Raw genomic sequence first — 18776 nt, 5'->3', positions numbered from 1 at the left:
TGGGCCACCTGTGGATGAATTCAGGCTTAACTGTCATCATATCAGATAAAAGCTCTTTGCAAGCATAACTTAATGACAGCAAACTAAAGTGCCTTGAAATCTCCCCCCCCCGGAGCTCAGGTACCACTCCGCACATATCAGCCCCCCCCCCTCACGACAATAGTGGAACCTTCTGCCAAGGCAATAAACCCACTCAGCTTTGGGAAATTCCATGCACTTTAAGGATTGTGTCACGTCGGACAGCTAAGTACATACCCAGCCGTCAGACTGACTTGAGACTATGGACACAAGTTCAAACCGACCCTACCCCCCTGGATTAAGGGCCAGGGACCCCAGAGGTATCCACAATTAGCCACACTCCTGTAGATGTCTCCAGACTTTCCGGTAACGGAGCCCCCCCTGGAAAATAATGTGCTACGCTAAGCTGAAATCGATGCCGCAGGCATCGATTTCAGCAGAGCTCGCGGAATAAAATTAGGTATGCGTTTTTCAAGACTTCAAGGAAAAGTGCACTTGTAATGGCTCTATGTTTCCAGGTCATGCATTTTCTGTAAAACAACATGTCCTTTTGCACTCGGATTAAGTCACTGTCTGAGCCCATGTAGGGTTGACCCGCCCGTCGGCTTGGAGAGGTAAGATCAGTACATTATAGCAACCCCGTTGTGCTTACAAAATTTACCTTTGGCTTCAACTTTATAACAAACCAGTTTGATTTTGACAGTGTGGCATGTTTATGATCTACAGCCCCTACCTTCATCTAGAAAAACCAGACTCAAATTGAAAATGAAAACAAGAAAATCCAAAAGACTATTAATCAGGTCAAACTGGTTTGAAAAGTTTACCAACAAAAATAACTTCACAGCACAATTAACAGACCCCTTTTTCAAAACTGCAGGTAGATAGGTAGGTAGGTAGGTAGGTAGGTAGGTAGGTAGGTAGGTAGGTAGGTAGGTAGGTAGGTAGGTAGGTAGGTAGGTAGGTAGGTAGGTAGGTAGGTAGGTAGGTAGGTAGGTAGGTAGATATTTCATTATCCAACCCATAGAAAATTACATAAGTGGACCTGTCTTCAAAGAGTCTCAATACAACTAGACGCACCAAAACGTAATGTTATTGTTTCAAGTTAAGCAAAATTTTAATAATGACTGAAATTTATAAAACGTCTAACAAAATGATTTCGCCCGGGAGCAACTACTAAAAAGGGCCTTCAAAAGTTTTATCTGCCCACAAGAGAAGCAACGGCAATTTCTCAAACACAACGTCGCTTACCGCATTTTGGTAATTTTCTCTTCCTTAATCTACTCCAGGAAACAACTGTCAGTGTAAGCTAATGATTATTTATCTAATTATTAGCGGTAACAATTCAACCCTTTTCGTAGATTGTAGAAATAACTAGTAGGCTGAAGTAATGAGCTCGAGGTTTGCTATATTTTTCAGAGTGTGAAGTCAAATGATGATTTTCCATGCAATAAAGATGGATGTGATTTTACGAAAAACGCATTACAAATGGCTCGTGATTATGCTGACCAAGAAAAGTCCGAGAAAATTACGAACCAAAGGTAAGACCTCACCTCTAGTGATAAATTCGCTTATTTCTGCCATTTTAAGAGTTATGAAACAAAATTGCCGAACGAGCTAACTGTGGAAACACTTGCCTACGGCTTAAATTGTGTTCCACGACATTAGGGAGTTTAAGGCCCAGTTCAGACGCCGAACTGTTCATGAGCCGAACTTAATTCGAATTTGGACCGACCCAAATTATCAAAAGTACGCCTGTTGATTCAGACGTCGAACTTAATTCGCCGAACTTTATTTAGTTTAAACCAAATCACATCGAAATGTCAGCGATTTTCAGGCAAAGTGAAAACTGCTTGTAAAATACGGTTATAATAATTTATGCATTAGGTTCCGCTCATGAAAAGTTCGACGTCTGAATCAAAGCCGTTCCAGAGCCGAAATTCTCGGCTGAGCTAGGCGTGAAGAACGGCTGGGCCGTTCCAAATTCAAATAGCCGTTCTTAATTCAATGTATTTTGTTCGGCTCATGGAAAGTTCGGCTTCCGAACTGGGCCTAAGAAAGCATTGACGGCAACGGGAACGTCGCTAAGCAAAAGTTTTAACGAGCAGTACAGTGGCTGTGCACGTGCGTTATAAATCTTGGTATAATTCTTTACCGTCCTCTGCAAAACAACAACGTGAAATGACCAGATTCTGCTTTGTCTGGAGAACGTGAACCACGACGGCTAATTTTTAAAAATTTGTATTTCGAATTTTACGCTGTGTTCCATATTCAGTTCCGAGATATTTTTTATCTAAATAACTTTAGAATATCGCGAAATTCATATCTAAAATATCAATTCGATTTTTTAAATTTTTTTGTCCTCGGCGTCGCCGTGGTAGTCACTTTTAAAAACTTCCAAGGCCATGCTTCACTCGTATTTCTATGAATCAGCAAAACACTGGAATTGCTTTCTTTTTATTTCAACAAGACCGTTATGGTGTACTACTAAATTCTCACCTGAACTAACATTGAGAACTTTGCAGTGAGGAAAATGTTTATTTCAAGCCTGAGTATAAATGAGTTTAGAATAAAACTGAACATCTAAATATAAGATTCAAGAATATCGTATTGTCTGAATATTTATGTCAATAAAGTTAGTTCATATAAATAGGTGGGCAATGACAGTCTTTTCCTTTTTAATCGATACCACATTTGCTCGCGTGAAGAGAAAACCGTTTAACAACAAAACAAGGGATAAAACATCTCAGGTTGATAAGTCTTTTATCACCCGGTCTGATAATCTCCACGCTCGTAGCTTGCAACTTCACAAAAATGTTCAAGCTATTTCTTAAACAACCGTCGCCAATTTGGGTTCGTGTTTCGTTTGCTGTACTGCTTCTGTCAATAGCTTTAGCTTCTTGGTTAATCAGGAACAGAGGAAGTGAAAACGTGGTAAAGGAAGCTGTCGTCGAAGAAAGCAATGAAAGTCCTTTCAGACTGCCACGAATAGATCCTATACAGGTAAGTTGAACACTGACGAACTTTCAATGATCATACATATCATTTTCTCCATGTTAACAAGACGTATGTTATAGTCTTAATGCTATTGTCTTTGAGCAATATACATAAAACCCCCAAAATATCTCTGTTGGTTTGCGTTCCTGCAATATTAACTTTTCGAGTGAAACATTGTCGTTACAAAATGGACTTATTTAAGGCAAAATTTAGCGCAGTTCCAAATCCCTATTGCAAAGAACGAGAGTGAACAACGGTTAAGTAAAAAGTGAATTTTTAAGATGAGCAGCAGTTTAAGAATCGTCGATGCAGGGTGGCGTTTTCGAGAATTGTCTGATATTTTGAATCACAAAAACAAGAAAGAATACACAACATTATTTCATTGTTAATTAAGTAATATTTTAAAAGATTTTAATGCACTGAGGTCATTAACTATTCCTTTACGTCTTTAGGACAATTTACACGATATCATATAATGCAAAATGACATAAGAGATAATTCGTAATATTTATTTGTTTGTCATCTTTTGTGTGTTAAGTGACCATTTGCGTTAAAAAGCTGACATTCTGCCGAAGAACATCTGAAACATAGAAGAAAAGCTAGATCGATTTTTCTTCTTATTGCCCTTGTAACTTAATATTCTTTTTGAAATTCGTTTGCATATTTTCTGAAAATAGCAGCCACTGTCTTAACTGAATAAAATTTTGAATTCAAATAGAGTTTATTTGTTTCTTTCTCGCTCCAGCTGTGTAAATTGTTGTTTGGCTCATTAATTTTCGCCGATCATTAAAATATCACTTGCATTAAAAATAAAGCTCCTGTATGTCGACAAAAAGCGTATGCCTTATAGAATAACAATAGTTAGTGAAACATTAAACCATTCAATAAATTTTTAGGTTCATTAACTTGTGAAGACTATGCGTGGTTTGTAAAAAGTAGAAAAGTTTGGAAATCAGGGGAAAGTTTTCAAGTTTTCTCACAACTTTCCGGCGTATACGCTGACTAGGAAAACCGGGCACGCAACTGATTGTCTCGGTAAATTCTCTGTTCCGAAGGCCTTAAATTCTCTCCGATTTTCTTAAGGAAATTGTCACCTCGAACTGTTGTTTTCGGTTGATAAAATGTCGTTTTGAGTCCCGAACACAGGCCAGCTTTGATGATTTTCGGAAAGGCAACAGCTGTTAAAGTTTTGGAGAAATTACAGCAAAGCTTTGTTAAATTGGAGATGACTCAAGCTCTCCTAGAATGACCGAACACTAACATTTTGTAGTAGAATTCTACTAGTATACTTATGCAAATGCTGTGATGTGATTGGCTGAGCCATTACATACTATCAGCCATTAGTGTGCAGTGGCTTTGTGTGGTCGACAAAATTGCAAGATTTCCTCGTTTCTCTGAAGTTTTGAAAGACCATTTACTAACAAATGGATAAAGAAATTCCCATGAAGACTAAAAGGAGGGCATTTACTTTGTCTTGAATTAAAAAAAGATCGAAATTTTTGAAAAAAATTGATAAGCGGGCGTATACAACTGCAAATGTCAAATCGACAATTTAGTCCGCGCGAATTCTCTGAAGCGTAAAGTTGAAAGACCAGATATATAATTGGAATCGATATTTTAAGGAAATTTTAGTTAGAATTCTACCAAAACAATTAGATTATTCGCTCTCGATTTCTACGAGGTGATAGTTGATTCGGCTTTCAGCCTCATCAACTATCACCTCATAGAAATCTCGAGCTCATGATCTAACTGTTAAATAGCGCAGCCTAAAATTAGCCTACAGAACTTTAAAAGGACCCTAGATAGCTAGGCTAAATCAGTGTGTAAAGCATTTGAGAGAAATCCGTCGCTGGGTGCCCCTAAGGAAAAAACAAAATGGGAATTTCATTACTGCTTTCATAGAATAACTAAATCCAAAATTTACATGGAGATTACCAGCTAATACGTACAAGAGCTTATAGGCGTCTACCAATCACATTTAAAGTGTCATGTTAGCTTCATAGTTGTATAACTGTCGAATACTTCAAACAAACACAACGAAAAATTACTTACTTTACGAGCGCCGGTGAAAATAATTATTACTATATGCCTAGCTCCGTGAGCGGGCAAGCTGAATCAAATCCTGCGCTGTGATTGGCTACCCGAGCGGGCAAGATGGAGCTGTCTTGCCCGCTCGGGACTATCCGCCGTGTCCCGCAAGAAAAATTTCCCCGAAAGCCATATAATAAATCCTTTATTGACCAAGCTTGTTCGGTCAAGATTGCTGGATATTGGCCTCGTTCTTTTTTTGCGAGTTTATGGACCTCGACTCCGTCTCGGTCCATAAACACGCAAAAAAAGAACTTGGCCAATATCCAGCCATCTTGACGTCACACTTGGTCAATAACCCATACTTATAAACACAGATTGGATTCAAACGACTTTTAAGACCGGCATATATATAAGAAAAAAATCGAATGATTTAAAAGGAAATATGTATACTTCATATAAGTGAAAACGTAAATTTTGAAGAGATGATTCGGCATTAAAGTTACGTGAAGCATCATAATTGAAGTTTAAAACTGAAGCAAAATCGGCTAGCTTTCCAAGGGACCAATCCCTTAAGTGTTTTTTTCATATGGCAACATAAGCTATTAAGACTGAGCAACTAGCTAGAATCAAGCTCTAAGCCAGGAAAAAAAAATGAGTAATTAACTGCATATTATTGGATGTAAATGTGACAGCTCTGTCAACTAACCTCTATACACCTGTTATACGTGTTCGTGTTCGGCAGCTAATGTCTCCCTATACAATAAATGCATATAAGACTTACAAGAAATGAAAATCGACAAAAAGAATCACAGAAGATGAAATTTAATTTCTAAGTAGTTAACAAAAATGTCTTGACACCTGTTTAATCGTGGGAATATAATTTAAATCTAATTAAGGCTGGATCAAACTTTAGATCAACAGTCTTTAAAGAGTCATTTGATATTTCTAGATGGTTTTCACAGTATTTTTTTTTTTTTTTGCATTGTTGCGTGAAGATCCTAGAAAAATTAAGAGTGGCTTGTTCGATGTAAAGGGTCGAAGGCGGGGAATGAGGTTTTCACGATCAAAGACCAAGGCTTACGAGAATTGCGATGGCAAATGATTCCAGGCGAGTCGTACGATCCATTTTTAGTGATAAAACTTCTCAGTGTGGATCTTCAAGTGTCAATCAAATTCTCAAATTCGTACGTGGCCGTTACCGTGACAAAGCCCCTTTAATTTGAAATGTTCTCCTGCCTGCATTCATTAAGGGTCAGGGTAGAATAAAGACATATCGCACTCGCCTATGCCATTCTATAGGGCATCAGGTTGATTAGTAATCCTTCACCTATAATTGTCATCCAACTTATATAACTGTTTTCGAAACATAAAGTTTCTTGCATTTACATTCTTATCCACCTTTTAGAGAGTGCTGCTTTAATTTTCTTTCTTTGTTTCTACCAGGTTGGTTACGTTCGTGAACTCAAGCTCGTCCCAGGAAAAGTGCACAAAATGAAGACACTGAGTTTAAGGCCGGCCCTCTTTGGTATGTTGATGATATTCCTGCCGTGGCGTAAAAAAGGCACGATCGCTGGGTTTTGCTGCCGTTTCGGTCCAATTAGCCGGTGCTGTGATTACGACTAAGTACCTTCACTTATACACAAAACGCGCCTAAAAAAACGCGATGGAGATATTAAGAGAATTTTCGAAAGGAAACCAAATTGAAATTAGTTGTAGGACTTTTTCAAAATGATATACGGGCAATAAAGTTAGGTTGCCATGCATTAATGTAATCATGTCTTGCGGCTTCTGATTTTTTGAAGTGGGTCGCTTCAACCTCAAGTTAACTGGCCCACAGTGAGGTGACCTTAACTGGCATCAGCCTCCCTAGCAGTTGCCATTAAATAGATCGAAACACGTATTAAAAGTCCTGTTTGCAAAGCAAAACGCATGTAAAGTAGTAGGATGTTTAATTTTGTTTTTCTCGTTCGAAAGGCTTGTAAGGGAGTTGCCTTCAATTTGAGCAAGTTAACTTCTTGGAAAGTTAGCTTATGGGAGAAATGATCCACACTTAAGGAAAGTTGACGTGGCTCTTGATATCAGTATTATTATTCGTAGACTAAATCTATCAATATTAACAATTAACTTTGGCCACTTTGTAATGTGATTTCTGATACAGACTACAACCATCATACATGTGCAAAGGAATAAAGTTTGGTTTTCCGTGCTTTTAACGTGATAAAACTTGTTTAAGCCAATCAGAGCACGCGCACAAACCAAACGGTATAGAAATACTGAAGAATGATTACCCGATCCGGTAATTTGAAATTATCGATCATGATGTCTTGTACTTTTTTATTTGTCCGCAGAAATCGAAGATTTTCTCACTGAACAGGAATGCGATGATATAATTTTCATGGCACAGACGCAAGGCCTTGAACGATCGTTGACACTCGGAGAAGAAATACCTGTCGGCGAAGAGAGCAGCGCAAACAGAACGGCGGAGCGTCTTATTCCAGAGGATCCCGCAGACACGTTTCAGCAACTCGATACAAACCTCGACGGACACCTGGATTTCGCAGAGGTAACTATGAACAGGATTTTATTTACTGGTTCGATCGGGACTTCTCCATAAATCTTCTTCATAGGAAATATTTCGATTGTTGTCATAAGGTAATCGATGCGCGCATAGGGTCCCTGACCTTTGCACCTATTGCATGCCTATGGTGGTGATTGTTGTCACATAAATGTTAAGCAACTAATCAAGGTCAGAAGGTACTACATGCAGATACAAATTGCAAAGGAAAGGGTCACTTACATGTAAGGCCGGAACAGAACGTGTTATCCATGTACTCGGCAACACATACTGAGAAATTCGTAGACTGAATCAAAACAGTATGTACAAAACTAAAATAACTACAAAACTAGCTGGGAAAATTGATAAACCCGAACACAACTGAATTTAAATGATGTTTTTATGCCATTTAAGGTTGCCAGGGGTCTCATGGAGCTTGGACGAGTCCTGATAGACGAAGCTGATGCTAAGAAGATGTAAGCAACGACACAGGGTACCCACTCACCAGTGCACGATGTTTTGCCTACGTTTTCGCTTTTTTTGTTAAGTTTTGTTTGTTTGCTTTTTTTGAAGCATTTCCTGCGTTTTCGTTGTTTTCCCTTATTTAGCATTTCCACTTTTCACGACCATGTATTACTGATAAAATGTTATAACGAGAATACTTCTTATTATGCGAACCTCCTGCTGGTTAAAAATAATTAAGTGAAGATAGAAAGCTCTTTTAATGCGACAAAGATTTGTCACTGTAAGTACCAGTGTGAATTACCAAGTGTGGTGTGATGTGTGATGCGTGATGCGTGATGCGTGATGCGTGATGTGTGATGTGTGATGTGTGATATATGATGTGCTAAGTGAAAAGTGAGACACTTAATGTGATGTGTGATGCGTGATGCGTGATGTGTGATGTATGATGTGTGATGCGCTGAGTTAAAAGTGAGACACTTAATTAACCTAGGAAAATCTTCCGCATATACTATAAGGGATGGACCATTACTTTCTTGAGGGGCCATGAAATTTTTCCTCACCTTTGTGCATGATTCTTTTGGGTGGGCAATAGCTTTTGCCAGAACGTTTTAAAATTCGAACACCTGGTCAGTAGAAAGCACTTGTTCGACTTTTTTTTACCCATGGTTCCCCTTGCACTATCAGCAGTTTTTGCTGTGCGGGAATCGTGTGCTTTATCCAGTCACATGTTATATTTCGTCGCCTTTTTTTTTTTTGAGAAAACGAGCATTTTAAAATTGACGTCTTTTTGTAAACTATTACAGGATGAGTGATCTAAACATGGATCGTAACGGAGACGGTAAGATCAATACAATAAATAGACATAAGGAATAATAAGATGATAGTATTTTGTTCTGTAACAAATTAACACTGTCAATCATATGAAATCTTACGTTCTCAACGTAAAAAAAAGGTTAAGTCTGCATATGAGCCAAGTTGCCCATCACGCCGGAGCTAATCCAGGTTTCTGTAGAATGAAGCGACTAGGAATATTTCTACCCCCTGGATGGGATGCTGGTCCAATGCAGGGTTATACCCTAGCATTAAATTCGCCAGTACCCATTTATATACCTGGGTGGAGAGAGGCACTGTGAAAATGAAGTGTCTTCTTCAAGAATGCAACACAATGTCCCCGACCAGGGACCCATTTCTCGAAGGTCCCGAAAAGTTTTCGCACCCGGAAAGCCGTAGCCAAATCCCAAACCTTATGATTACAGAGCTGTTTTATTCACATATTCTTAATATAAACAGAGGTTCCATTCCGTACAAGAAGTTTTAGGCGTACACGCCTCTCTGTCTTTAAATACCGATTAACTAAAAAATGGCTTTTCAGGCCCGAAAAGTTTCCTGGGCTTTCGAGAAACGGGCCTCAGGCCTCGAACCTGGACCGCTCGATCCGGAAACGAACGCACCAAACATGACGCCACTGACGCCTTAAGTTCTCAAACTCGTTATTAATTCGTCAAGTTTAAACAAAAGAAATCATGACCGTGACGGTGTTTGGATATATGAACTTAATTAGCATAGATTTTTACTATTTCACTAGTATCAATTGAGAAGATATATCAAACACGAAAGACAGTTGACCACATTTGACCACATTTTCAAACACCTCGAAGTTTGTTAAAAATACTCCGCTACTCGTTTTATTTTCAACTCTCTTCTCGGTGTCTGGAAATGCGATCAAACACGGTCTTTCGTGTTTGATATATTACATCCAAAATTGCGGAGCTAAGATATTTGTTCTCTTTTTCTCGCAGGTGTAATAACATACAACGAATTCATAAAATTGGTGTCGGAAAGCAAAATGAAGGACATAGTGCACTATTTGGAGAAAGTTCACAAAACGAAGCCAAATAAGCGAACGCGAGACAGCAGTACGGCATTCCTTGATCCTTACGAACACATCGATTTCAAGCCACTTTTTGAGAACCTTAATGAAAGGTAAGTGATTTAACTCTATTTCCAAAGCACAGCGCAATTCCTATTCATTTCATAATTTTAGAGAATAATTTCAAGAAATTATTAACTTGGCCCACTCTAGCTCTTTCTACATCACGTAGTTTGGCGTAACGAAGACTGGCCGGGGGGGCGGGGAATTGCTATGCAACTAGTCTGATAAGAGGGTCTGGACTGGGTTTAAAGTTAAAAGTATTCGGTTTGTAGTCATGCATAGTTAAAAATTATGTTGTCTATGGCTAAAAAAACTATTTCCGGACATTTTGGTTGCTGCTGGGAAAATGTAAATAATCAACGGCATCATGTTATGCGCTTCATTTGATTTCTCCTTCATTTAAACCGACACTGAGTGTCTTATGCCTTTGTATCTGATTTGTTATTGTTAGCGTCATGTCTAACGGGATATTCTCTCCCTGCAGAATACATTTGGTGACAAAACTACCTAAAGATATGATCTGGAGCAGTGAAAATATGCAGGTATGTTTCCCCGGCGGCGGGGGGTTCCGATACAAAAATGACGGGGGTGCTCATCGTAACTTTTAGCGGTTAAAAACTCGGATTGGGTACCTATCAGGGTGTCCAGCCTCAAAAGTTCCACAGCGGAAGCTATCAGGTAAACACGAAATCTAATTGGCTAAACAAGCGCCATCTGACGTTCGATAGACGGCATTGCGGGGTAACCCGGGGTAATCCAGGGGGGCAGTAGAAATACTCCTACCAGCCTCATGCTACTGAAACCGGGACAAGCTCCGGCCTAATAGGCCACTTGGCTCGTATACAGACTTTTCTTTGAAATGGGTTTAACTTCGCTCGATTTTTGTGAAGTTTCTGGGTTAAATTATTGCTTTCGTTTGATAGATCAGTCGGGGGGTTATGCGAAAAACATTCAGACGACAGCTCTGTTCAACCGTTATGGCTTTCTCGCCAACTGTCTAATTGTTGTTAGTATCACCCAACTAATGGACTAATACAAATCCTGCATTTTAATTAGCTACGCTACTAGAGGACTATTAGTAATAGTCTTCGAGAAGCTAACTTTATGGGCTATTGACCCGTAGCCCTTGCGGGCTACGGGTCTAATTGTTAAATACTTCAAATTTTAGGTTGTCAGGTATCGCGAGAAGCAGCATTACCATTGCCATTATGATTCCGAAGACGAAGAGGCGAAGAATTCACCTTGTTGTCATCAAGCTCAAAATCTCGCTGAAGACGTAGATGATGAGGATATAGAGGATATAAAATGTGTCCCATGCAGGTGACCTGCTAACGAAATATAAGGTCTAGGCTTAATTATAAGAATCTTTAATTTTTCGTTGACAGTCGGCGAAGCAACTGAGGTCCAAGCGCTTACCCTCTTGTACGCCATTTTGACAGAAAATGTATCCCTTTCGTACACCTTTAATTGAAAAAAGGGACTCTTTTCAAATACTTCATAACTGACCTGTATTGTGGATAATTAGTAGCTAATAAATGAAATGATCTTCTCGAAATATTTTTATTAAAGGCCCTTTAAAATAACTAATTGACAGATTTCCCTACCTTTCATATACCTCAACTTATGAAATCCCCACCCTTTTAGATATATGCACCTGAAGCCTGAAAACGGTACTCCTTTCCGGCGGAGCCTCCCCCTAGGAAGTAACCCCGGGATACCAGTTGATGGTATGATTGATTGAACACTATGATTGAACACTACGTGTAAATGTAAATACAGACGTCTTTGTTTCATCCAGAGCTACCAAAATATCAGCTATAGATATTGAAAGGGTACGAAACGATGCGATCTTAATAAATAAAATAAATAAATAAATAAATAAATAAATGAATACAAAAAAAGCAGAAAACGAAGAAGAGGAATCAAAGAAGGTTCATTGTAATAAATTTTAGGACATTTAAATTGAGGTCTTGGTACGGCGTAGCGTGTAATTTAAATTGTTTACTCTTGGTAATCATCATAGTACCCCTGACAGGTTTGTAAACTAAATCATTCAATAAAGATGTTTATAAAACAGATAGCCACCTTTGCCGGGGCCACCTTTGCCGGACGCTTTCCAGTTTAGCCGCAGATAACAGTAAATGCTGTAATTGTGAGGTGTTTGATACTTTCTTTTGCTACTGGCATATTGACCATGAAACTCGTCCCCTCACTTACCACCACCCTCCCCCCTACAGAACCCAAGTCAAGAAAGGCTGTCTCGGAAGTAAGGCCTCGTCCAAACGATGTTTTCACTCTGAAAGCGCATCAAATATTTTCCTTCAAAACTACGCAGGAGGAATTTAAAAACGCAACAATCACCGGTCATTTTGGATTTGTGTTTGAGGAAAACTCGATCAGGCAAATCACATGATTATCGCGACTCCATCGTTTTCGCAATGTTATTTGTCCACACGAGAACGAAAAGCCGGCGTTTTCAAATTTCTCCGGTTTGAAGAGCGTTTTCGAAAAGCTCCGTTTTCGTGCGGGATTAGTGTGGACGGTTGGCCTAACCGTAGAAATAAAGCTGCGTTTTCAAATTTCTCCGGGGTAGTGTGGACGCTGCCCAAAAAATGACATTGTCAAAGGTTAGACCAAGCACCAATCAAATATGTTGGTTTTGTCTTGTTCTTCCAAATTACATTTTGCTTTTCTTTTTAGATACCTGACGTTCTTTTATTACCTCAACGAGCCGAAACTCGGAGGGGAGACTGCTTTTCCTATTGCAGACAATGAAACTATACCGCAAAATTACGTAAGTTATTATTTTTTAGTGCAAATTCTTAATGTAATAGTTAACTTAAACACAAACACGAACACGACCCTTTGCCGAGAGGTATTGTGATTACGAAGGTTCCATTTATAGTTATATTGGTTTGTATAAAGCCCAACAGGTTTTGTTAGTAAAACAGCATAAATTCATTGTTTTAAATTATAATTAGTTTGGTAGTGTAGCGGTGTAAAACCTTGAAACCTGTAACTGAAAAACTTCAAAGAATATTCAGAACAAACTTATGCTGGAGTTGTTCTTGTTCTACAGAAACCAAAAGTCTCATTATCAACTGTAAGTCCTCAGTGGCTCGTCATATTGTTGTACCTTCCCTCCTTCCTTCCTTCCTTCCTTCCTTCCTTCCTTCCTTCCTTCCTTCCTTCCTTCCTTCCTTAATTCATTAATCATTAATTAATTAATTCCATTCATTCTTTCATTCATTCAGGCATTCATTCGTTCATTTATTCATTCCTTTCTACTTTAACTCATTCATTCATGCATTCATCTACTTGTAAATATCCGTTTGCTCCTTCGTTTCATTCCTTAGTTCATCCTTCGTTTCTTTCGTTTCATTCCTTTAACAAGGCATGGGGAAGAATCGTGATATTCACAAATAGATGATTAACTTCGCTTATGAAACAGACTTAATTCTCTACTAATTTTCTTTGTTTTGGGTTGAATAGCCAGACATAGATCTACAGTTCAGAACTGGGAATATTTTGATTTAACATTATTTACTTATACCTTTTGCTCATTGCCTTTAGTCCCTGGTTCTAGATGATGTCAACAAGTGTGACCTAAGCGATCACTGCTATAATGCAAACTTGCATTACAAACCAAAGCGTGGTTCTGCCTTGATGTGGTACAATCACCTTGTCAGCAACACAACAGGTTGGCTGGGGCCCCTTGACGTCATGAGCTGTCATGGCGGATGTGACGTCATCGAGGGAACCAAATGGGCAGCAAATAACTGGATAAACGCAGGTGTCGATCGTGAAGCAGATTTTAAAGTTTGGGAGCAGGCTAGGTTAATGGAAGAAGATTTCTTGGAGAGGATGGAGAGATATCCGTGGGAGGAAGAAACACGCGAGAAAGAAAACGATGGAGGCAATGATATCCAAAATAGCAGCGAACAACCTGTTATAAATTAACGTGTCGTAATTCTTAATTGAAGCTCAGTTACGGCATTTTCAGTAATTTTGGCCATGGACAAATATGATTAGCTGTAAATCGATGGAACCTTGAAAATAGTTAACTAAGATAGAAAAACACAATATTTTGGCACATAAAAGAAACAAGGATGGCTCAGGGTGGAGAAGATAAACACGGATTACAAACGATGATCTTGAAAAATTTAGGCTAGACTTTTCAAGATGCTTAAACTGAGACGTAGCTCGTCTAACAGCCGTGAGCAATTCACAATAACGCGCGATGTAATTATAACATCTTTTCTTTTCATTTTTAATTTTAAAAGCGACTCGCTGGACTAAATAAAAATTAGTCTATTCCTTGAATATTTTGTATATTTAAGACAATGAACTATGGTATAACAATAAGCTATAGATTGCAAAGTAAGGAAAAAATATTATAGGATTTATAAATGGGAAGTTTTAGATCTAAATTTTATTTGTAAAAAAAATTTATTCTGCGAATCCAGTTTAATAACAAGTTGTAAAAGCTACTATGGTGTCTTATTCGAATTTTTATTAACTGAAGGGTCACAATACCTAGTTAACAATTGCTCTAGATTTCTATGAGCCGGTAGTAAATGAGGCCGTATTTTAAAACAGCAACTTAACTCTTTAACAAAAAATACATTGAGAAGAAATTTTCGTTTGAAGCTTCTACACGCGCTCGCCCGTTCATTGAACAATTAATTAAGTCGCATAATGGCCAATATCCTTCCTTCAGTCTTCTTGGAAATTGAATTATCTGGTAATGTTTCTAAATCTTCCTCCGAAACATCAGAGAAACGTGAAAACGTTGCCGATACATATGTGGACGACAACAACAACAAAACTTTATTACTTTTTCATTAATTCACTGACTCCTAGCCATTGCACTCTCAATAAAAAATTCAATTTATTGAGAACACTTAAAAGTGTTGCTCTCGCTCAATGACCCATAGGCTGAAAGTTGCTCTCGAAAATTTCTGGTTCTACAATCTAGTTAATATTCTAATATTCTACAAATATCAGCCCGCAAACGAATTTCGTGCGACAGTTTTTCAGGACACTTAACTTCCAAAGACAACCCAGCATCAGCCCAAAGACTCGAGCGGTCAAACATTCTTTTGCGGTTTCCATTGGACCACTAAATTTTTCCCCAGTGGCCAAGCATATTTTGCAATCTTCTTCAGTTAAATTAAACTTATTCATCCGCGAAAAAATGTTTAAGGTCAACTTGTTACCTTCCAAAACGTGGAAAACAAAAAATTAGAACCTAGCCTTTCCCCCACATTCTTGAGACCTATGCGCCCAAGGGCATAGCTACGAGGGGGGGGGGGGGGAGGGGCTGCTAGGGTGCCTGTGACCCCCCCCCCCTTTGGTAAGCCTATTTTAAGCAAGCAGCCTACAACAGGTGTGGAGGTCGACATAACAATCTGGTGAGTACCCTCACTTTGACAGTGTGACACTCCCCACCCCCCCTTTTGAAAATTCCTGGCTATGCCCCTAGCGCCTTCTTGCAGGTATGTGTGTCGTAATTTATATTCTGCAGTTTCCGGCCTAGCAACTACTTCTTCGTGTTATATTCTAACTAAAATACAGACGTAGATTTGGCTGATAACTGCGGCCAATAAGATACATAAATACCTCTTATTTAACCGAGTTCGAGGGCTGTAAGTTACATACCGAGTTTTTTTCCCCATCGATTTATGGTCCAAGCGTGGAAAAATGAGCGTCCGTAACCTACAGTACGGACCGAGAAGACGAGGTTAGTAAGATATTTATTATATCTGACGCGTTCGGGAACAATTTCTATTCACGCGGAACGGCTTTAAATATCTGACGCACCTCGAAAGCAAACCGAGTTAATTTGAAATCATTGTTAAGTGACCCTTTAGTCGTTATCATGTTTTAATACAAAATTTTAGAAGTCAAAGATTACATCTCCTCGTATACTCTCTTACTGCTGCGTTTTCAGTGCACTGTTTCTTAACAATGCCAGTGGGTTCAACTTTTACTTAACCTACGGATTAAAACCTCGAGTCAGCGGCATCAAAATTGTCACTGTTTACAGACGATCCATTTTCCAAGTTGAGTAGTAGCTCATAGCCACTTTGATTTAGCCTCGTTACCAACCGTAGCCCTTAGTGAAAAAGTGCCCTTTGTGAAAAAGTGCACGTATTATTTTCAACAAGCTACCTCCAATATCTTGGCTACAACTTATGAATATTACACCACGTTCACGACTTATACTGCGGTTTCCTCTACATCACAGACTATTTCGACCGCTTGAAGCTTTCTGAATGAAAGCTGATCAGGTTCTTGTCTTGTTACGGTCCTGGAGAAAGCTTCGCTGGTGGAAGGCTGAATTCGAGGTCGATGGTGTTTTATTTCTTTCATTTCTATTGGTGGCGGACTGTTTTCGGGCTGTCTGTAATGTAAAATCTCAAGAATAGCATGGCGCAGTTTTTTGACTCGCCAAAAGAAAATGATAGGGTTACAAAGAGATCCTAGAAGGCCAAATGTCACGACCCAAGTCATTATAACACTTACAATATGCGGCTCTAAAATGTCGTCCGAATACGATATAATCAAAACTACAACTATGGTCGGAATATAAGTTATTACTAACGTGGCCAGAAGAAGTGTTAAAGTGTTGGCCGCTTTCCTTTCTTTCTTCAATCTTTTAGCTTCCTCTTCGTTCAGCTGTTCAGTTTGCAGTCGTTTTTTCTGACGTCGCGATTCTGAGAAAATATAGCAATAGGTGTAGCTGATAACACCAATGGCAACCAAGGCGAGCATTGACAGTATGGAGGTGATCACCTTCGAGTAGAGGAAGTAACGATCTGTTCCACTGTCAATAACAGCCAAGGTAAGTTCATGAATAGTTACAAGCAGTCCAGTGGCCCAGGCCAAAAGAAGACCAGTTTTAATCCACTGTTTGGTGACAATGGTCGTGTACCGCAAGGAATGCTTGATAGAAATATAGCGATCAATGCTTATTAACGCAAGGCTTCCTAAAGAAAGAAAGAAAACTCCCATCAGCGCGACAGCGCTTGCCTTTTCCAGGCTACAGAATGGTCCGTCGCTAAAGATACGCGTCAGTTCTACCGTGATTACTATGTCTTGAACAACCAGCCCAGTCAGTAAGTCTGCAGCCGCCAGCCCCGCCACAAGCACGTTTGATTTTGATTGCAGTCGGCGCCTTGTTGCAACGGCTACGATAACCAGCGCGTTTAACAGGGTGGTCGGAAGGACAGCCAATAAATTTGTAACAGTCACAGCAACAAGATATGGATATGTGACATCGGTCAGGTATTCCTGTTTCCAAACTAAGCCATTTAAGTAAGGGCATTCTTCGTTCTCTGGATTAGAAGAATTCGTGGATGGTGAAGGCAAAGAATCATTCCTCATTTTTCCTTTGAATTAACTTACATAAACAGTGAATGTTCACACGGAGTTGTACATACAGCGAGAAGCTACGTGCTACCAAGTTTGGAGATGAAAGTAACTAAAGATTTATGCCTTTAATCATCAAAATATACAGCAAACCTATTGAATAGAGAAAATTCTTACGTTTTCTCATTGGTTCCGAAAGTTATCTTCAACTGATTTTAGTCGCAAAGAACCATTTTGTGCGGGCCAATTGTTACAGACTCACAGCTGTTTTCACGTTTTATCACAGAATATCACGGAATTGTGTTTGGAGTGGAAAATTATCCATTTTGATGAAAATGTTGACACAGTATTGAAATGAAATAAATAAAGTTAGCATTTAGTTGGGCCTAAAAGTCAAAGCAAACTGCATCAATTAATCATCGACTTTGAAATTCTCATAAATACAAAAGAATGAGTCTCGGTCCATAGACACGTAAGAAGAAAAGACCCTGGTCAATACAATAGTAAGAGACGATCTTGATCCTTTCTCTCCAATATGTCGGTTTATGTTAAATGCAAACGCAAGCTATTCATAGTTGATCGCTCTTTTCTAAATTAAATGTCCTAATTGGCGTTACCATAGTTACCACTTTACAGAACGTTTTTCTTTGTAAATGAATAAATTTAGAACTAAAAGCCTCTTTTTTGTTAACAATGCAGTTGCAGTCGGATCAAATTTTAAGCTAAATCATTTTCACTTATCTCCTGCTTACCGTGCTGTACATTTATTGACCGGAAGACATTACCCGGAGGTCGGTCCGTTAGATGTTGTTTTACATATTGTTTCATTATAATAATTGTTAACGATTAATTAGGGTTGCTTAAAAATTATTTCGTTTGGCCGCTTCCAAAAAATTGTCTATTTGGGTTGACGAGTGGGTTTATTGATTTGATATCCAAATGTTCTAAACATATTTCCCTGATTTGAGCTGCTAAATTCAAACGAGGAGATTTTCAAAGTTTAGAACTTGTATTTTTCCACATTGCTATTTCCATTGTTACGTTTTTGAGATTTAGCGCGACTGCTATTACACTATTTAAGGCACAACTTAAGTAATCAATTTTATTTGGGATGCAAAGCGGTCAAAGAATCAGCACATATGATCAGTTTAGATGTTAATCGTTATTTCAATTACCGGTTCGTTTGCCCGGCCTCAGAGCAGTTCACAGATCATATTTCTCGTCGAAGTCGGGCAAGAAAGAAACAAAATAAGAGCAACTCAGTTTTAATACGTTATTATGTTTTATTTCATTTTTTGTCGCAAACGTTTTGTCGCTAAGGTCAAGTATTGCGCTAATGCCCTGAACGTGATTTTAGAATTATGAGGGATGAATGGAAGAAAATCAATATCGTTAGAAAACCATTAT

At 38.8% G+C, this 18776-nt stretch overlaps 2 protein-coding genes across 2 annotated transcripts in view; one reads left to right on the top strand and one right to left on the bottom strand.

The window, feature by feature from the left end:
* Nucleotides 1-13955, top strand: part of LOC145468739 (transmembrane prolyl 4-hydroxylase-like) — a 24990-nt gene extending 11035 nt beyond the window's left edge. The window contains exons 3-12 of the mRNA XM_081452442.1: nucleotides 2906-3018; nucleotides 6487-6568; nucleotides 7392-7606; nucleotides 8012-8073; nucleotides 8866-8900; nucleotides 9862-10045; nucleotides 10480-10537; nucleotides 11164-11315; nucleotides 12696-12789; nucleotides 13569-13955. Coding sequence (XP_081308568.1) covers nucleotides 2906-3018; nucleotides 6487-6568; nucleotides 7392-7606; nucleotides 8012-8073; nucleotides 8866-8900; nucleotides 9862-10045; nucleotides 10480-10537; nucleotides 11164-11315; nucleotides 12696-12789; nucleotides 13569-13955 — 1382 coding nt within the window. The remainder of the gene's footprint in view (nucleotides 1-2905; nucleotides 3019-6486; nucleotides 6569-7391; nucleotides 7607-8011; nucleotides 8074-8865; nucleotides 8901-9861; nucleotides 10046-10479; nucleotides 10538-11163; nucleotides 11316-12695; nucleotides 12790-13568) is intronic.
* A 2178-nt stretch (nucleotides 13956-16133) lies between these two features.
* Nucleotides 16134-17440, bottom strand: LOC145467050 (alpha-1A adrenergic receptor-like). The gene has a single exon (XM_081450568.1). It carries the CDS (start codon nucleotides 17382-17384, stop codon nucleotides 16218-16220), a length of 1167 nt encoding a protein of 388 aa, XP_081306694.1. The 5' UTR covers nucleotides 17385-17440; the 3' UTR covers nucleotides 16134-16217.
* Between the last annotated feature and the right edge of the window lie 1336 nt (nucleotides 17441-18776).

The sequence above is a fragment of the Orbicella franksi genome, chromosome 14 (assembly GCF_964199315.1).
Source record: "Orbicella franksi chromosome 14, jaOrbFran1.1, whole genome shotgun sequence".
In the NCBI taxonomy this organism is placed as follows: Eukaryota; Metazoa; Cnidaria; class Anthozoa; order Scleractinia; family Merulinidae; genus Orbicella; species Orbicella franksi.
The sequence above is the reverse complement of the archived record's forward strand: the minus strand, read 5'-3'. Positions and strand labels throughout refer to the sequence as shown.